The 3,725-nt window shown below is 43.3% G+C and overlaps 1 protein-coding gene across 1 annotated transcript; it reads left to right on the plus strand.

Moving 5' to 3' along the window:
* The first annotated feature begins 371 nt into the window (after window positions 1-371).
* LOC147620743 (F-box protein At5g49610-like) lies at window positions 372-2,560 on the plus strand. Its single transcript, XM_086825009.1, has one exon. The coding sequence runs from the start codon at window positions 1,028-1,030 to the stop codon at window positions 2,255-2,257; it is 1,230 nt and encodes a 409-aa protein (XP_086681135.1). The 5' UTR covers window positions 372-1,027; the 3' UTR covers window positions 2,258-2,560.
* The last annotated feature ends 1,165 nt before the right edge of the window (window positions 2,561-3,725 follow it).

Here is a 3,725-nt window from a genome sequence, read left to right on the forward strand (position 1 = left end):
TTTGTGTGTGTGTGTGTGTGAGAGAGAGAGAGAGAGAGAGAGAGAGAGAGACGAGAGCTGCTTAACGTCGACTTATTGATCTAGAGAGACCAATTGATGGAGAGACTTGAACCTAGGTGGGTACATGTCATCCCAAGGGCAATTACACTAGCCAATCTACCACACTTGGGTGATAGAAAGGTAGTGCAAATTGCCCACAAGAGACGAGAACTGCTTAATGTCGACTTATTGATCTAGAGAGACCAATCGACGGAGAGACTTGAACCCAGGTGGGTAGAGAGAGAGAGAGAGAAAAAAATTTGGCATTGTATTCAATATTAGAGGAACTAAAAAATAAATAAAAATAAAACAGTGGCCCCTATCGTGTCGCAAAATGTCAAGGGAGTATCTGTCATGTCAATGTCATGTCCCAACATTTCCAGTCTGCTGCAACTTGGTCTTCACGGTAGGAGGAGTCCCTCTCCTGTTGAAAAACCCTAAGCCCGTTTGTTCATTCACAGCCCTGCAGATCCTAGCTTTCCGCAGTGTCCGAGTTTCTCTGCACAGTAGGAGAGCTTCATTACCCCGCTCCTCGTTTTGTACACTAAGGTTTCTCTATCAGCCATCGCTCCATCAGAGCCTCAGCACAGTAAAGACAGCAGCATTTGGGCAAGCTCTCAGCCTTCAGGTAGGGTATGTGTCTCCAATTCCCAGGCAAGGCAAAAGCCTCCACTTAGGTACCCAGGATCAAGGTTTGCATCGTTACAGTTTTGGATTGCTTGCGGTTAGCAGTTGCGTTTTATTGTTAGCAGATTACGGTCTCGGATCGGGGTTTACAGTTTTAAGGCAAAGGTTTGCAGCTCACAGTTCTGGATTAGGGCTTAGGGTTTTCAGCTCACAGCTTCGGATCAGCTTGCAGGTTTAGATTTGGGCAAGCCTACAGTTTTGAAATTAGGGTTTCGCAGATTAGTGCTTGCTGCGAAGGTTACAGTTGTCAAACCAGGGTGCAGTTTGCATTAGTTATCTGGGGGTTTGCCCAGGATACATCATGAATTCTCCAATTCAGCTTGCGGGCACAGATTACAGATGCGAAGGTGAAACCACCATCACATGCCATGCTACATGTTCTGCCTCCACTTCCACTGTGGTGGCTGATGGATATCACAGCCATTGGGATTGGGACCGTGCTCCAGAAGAGTTGGTCACCAAGATTCTAGCACTGCTTCCATTCTCGAGCATCTATCTAGCACGAGCGGTTTGCCAGAGATGGCGGTCAATCATATGGTCCCCGCTCTTCCTATCCTTCTGCAAGCTGCGGCCTCTACGGATGCCATGGCTACTTGAATTCCAGAAGCACATGTACAACCAGTCATGGGCTTATGACCTTGAGGGTTGCCAGTGGTTTCATCTGAATTTCTTCTTTCTCCCTGAGACTGCCACCATTTTGGCCACATCAGGTGGCTTGGTTTGCCTGGGGCGACTGACGGAAGAAGGCTACATGATTTTTGTGTGTAACCCATTGACTAAGGATTGGAAAAGATTGCCCTCCATCCCTTTACAGCCAGATCTTGTTTTAATGGATGTAGATCATGAATCAAATTTTTACAAGGTCATTGCATTGGTTTCGAGTACACCTGCTGGGATTGGATTCAGTGGCTCAGTGCTTGTTTTTTATGGAAAGACTGGTGATTGGAGAGAGACTCTTCATGTCCCAGAAGAATTGTATGGTGGAAACCTATGGGATGCCACAGTTTCTGGAGGGATCCTCTATTGTCTCTCTACAAATCAGCGTATGTGGGCTTATGATACGGATCGAGGAATCTGGAGTCCTTCTCCTTATCCAACAGATGCATTGGCAAGGATCTTACATTTGCAACGGCTTTGTTACGGTCATCAACAAGATTATAATTCAATTTTAGATGATTCATACCTATTTGATCGCAAGGGTCAATTGGCCATGGTCACACCTCACCGAGGTATAAAAAATGTGTATATTAACAAGTTTGATGCGATCTCAAGGACATGGAGATCAAGCCATGTGTCTGCAGTGACGGGCAGTGTAATTTGTGTTGGGCGCTTTGCATCTATATGTGTAATAATGCCACATAATGGAAGCCATGTTTATTTCATGCACTCGAAGGGCAATGGACACTACAGCTCGGCTTCAAAGTCCTACTACCAGCTACCCAGAAGCCCCCTCACAAGGCACAAGATACAAAGGGAAGATATCTCGGTGAGGGGACTTTGGTTTGAACCTCGGCTAGATGCAACCACCTAGGTGAACCCTCATCTCCTTATGTGCTGTATTTTGTTGGAGACCACATTATTTGCTGTATTTGGCTGCCTTTCATTGCTGGATTGATGGCAACATTGATCATGTGCTGTATCTTACATTATACAATTGTAGTTGGGTTAAAATCATAACGTGCCAACACTTGAGTGTTTGGGTATTGTTACATGTTATGACAGTGGCAGCAAGGCTTTTAAGCTTTGCTTGAATATATATAAGCAGGTTATCATGATCTGTGCAAGTATTTTTGTAACATTTTTACACTAAGTAATCTTTGGAACATTTATACATTATACACTTGGGCAGTTATCTATGCAGGTTCATGTTTTTAACTGAAGCGTTTGAAACTTTTTATGCATCCTTAATTTTGTGAATGATTTTATGTTGGGAGATTTGGGATGTGGATAAGATGACTGCAGCATAATGTCATGTGCCATTTTTGCATGATTAGTGGCACCATTGATGTACACTACCATGGTCTCATAGACCCCTGTAAGGCATCAGTAAGATTTCTTTTTATTTAAAAATTCTTTTGAGGATGCACATCGTTTTGGTATAGACACTCTCTGGTGGGTGCTTGAAGGAAGGGCTACCTTTCAAACACAAACCATGCATTATGTGTTGGCATAGGAATCTGCAATGCAATGAGGATTTCTAGGTTGAGGACAGGTTGTTTGATAGTGTGCATGTGTTTTGTTGTAGATCACTCGTGCCTAGACTTAGTTCATCCAAGGTATCCAAGACTTAGTTGCATGCAATGGAAACGGCAACGGAAATGGATGATGCCTTTGCAACGGAAATAACTCCAAACTAGGAAACAACATATCATTAACATTATATAGTGGATGTAAAAAGAAATGATGACAAATGTTGAGAGAAGTATTGGAGAAACTTGGAATAGAACATAATCCAATAGAGAGAGTAAGGAAAATTATGAAAACTTATCGTGGGAAATTTCTCAAGTGAGATTAGGGAATGGGGAAATGGAAATGGAAATGCTCCTCCCTAGAAATGGAGTTTCCTCAACTTTTGGCTAGGAAACGGTCGTTTCTTGTTACTATGAGGTCCCAAGGTCGTGAACACTTTGAGACCACTTTGCATCTAGTGCGAAGGCTCACATTTTGTTCTCGCTCTATGTCACAAAAACCAAGCCACCTTACAATGCTTCCACCCTAAGAAATTGGTGCACACATCCTCGATATCCACACAAAGACCTGCAAAGAAACCTGCTGATGCTCTCGCCTGATCCATCACTTTTCGTTTGTCAAATGTCCATGAAGAAACACTGCAGGTCATTGAGTATCCTCCGATAGCCTATAGGAAGAACACTCTAGAGAATGGCCTAGAAAAACTCCGCTATCAATCACTAATGCATCGACTCAAATGGATCATAATATGTGTGTGCACCTATTCCATGAGATAATCCACATAACTAAGATCAGTGGGAGGTAGAACT

This window comes from Cibotium barometz, chromosome 31 (assembly GCF_041138505.1).
Source record: "Cibotium barometz isolate CiBa-2024 chromosome 31, ASM4113850v1, whole genome shotgun sequence".
In the NCBI taxonomy this organism is placed as follows: Eukaryota; Viridiplantae; Streptophyta; class Polypodiopsida; order Cyatheales; family Cibotiaceae; genus Cibotium; species Cibotium barometz.

What these genes read in the sequence shown, in the direction of transcription:
- LOC147620743 (XM_086825009.1), top strand. Translation starts at nt 1,028, where the DNA reads ATGAATTCTCCAATTCAGCTTGCGGGCACAGATTACAGATGCGAAGGT.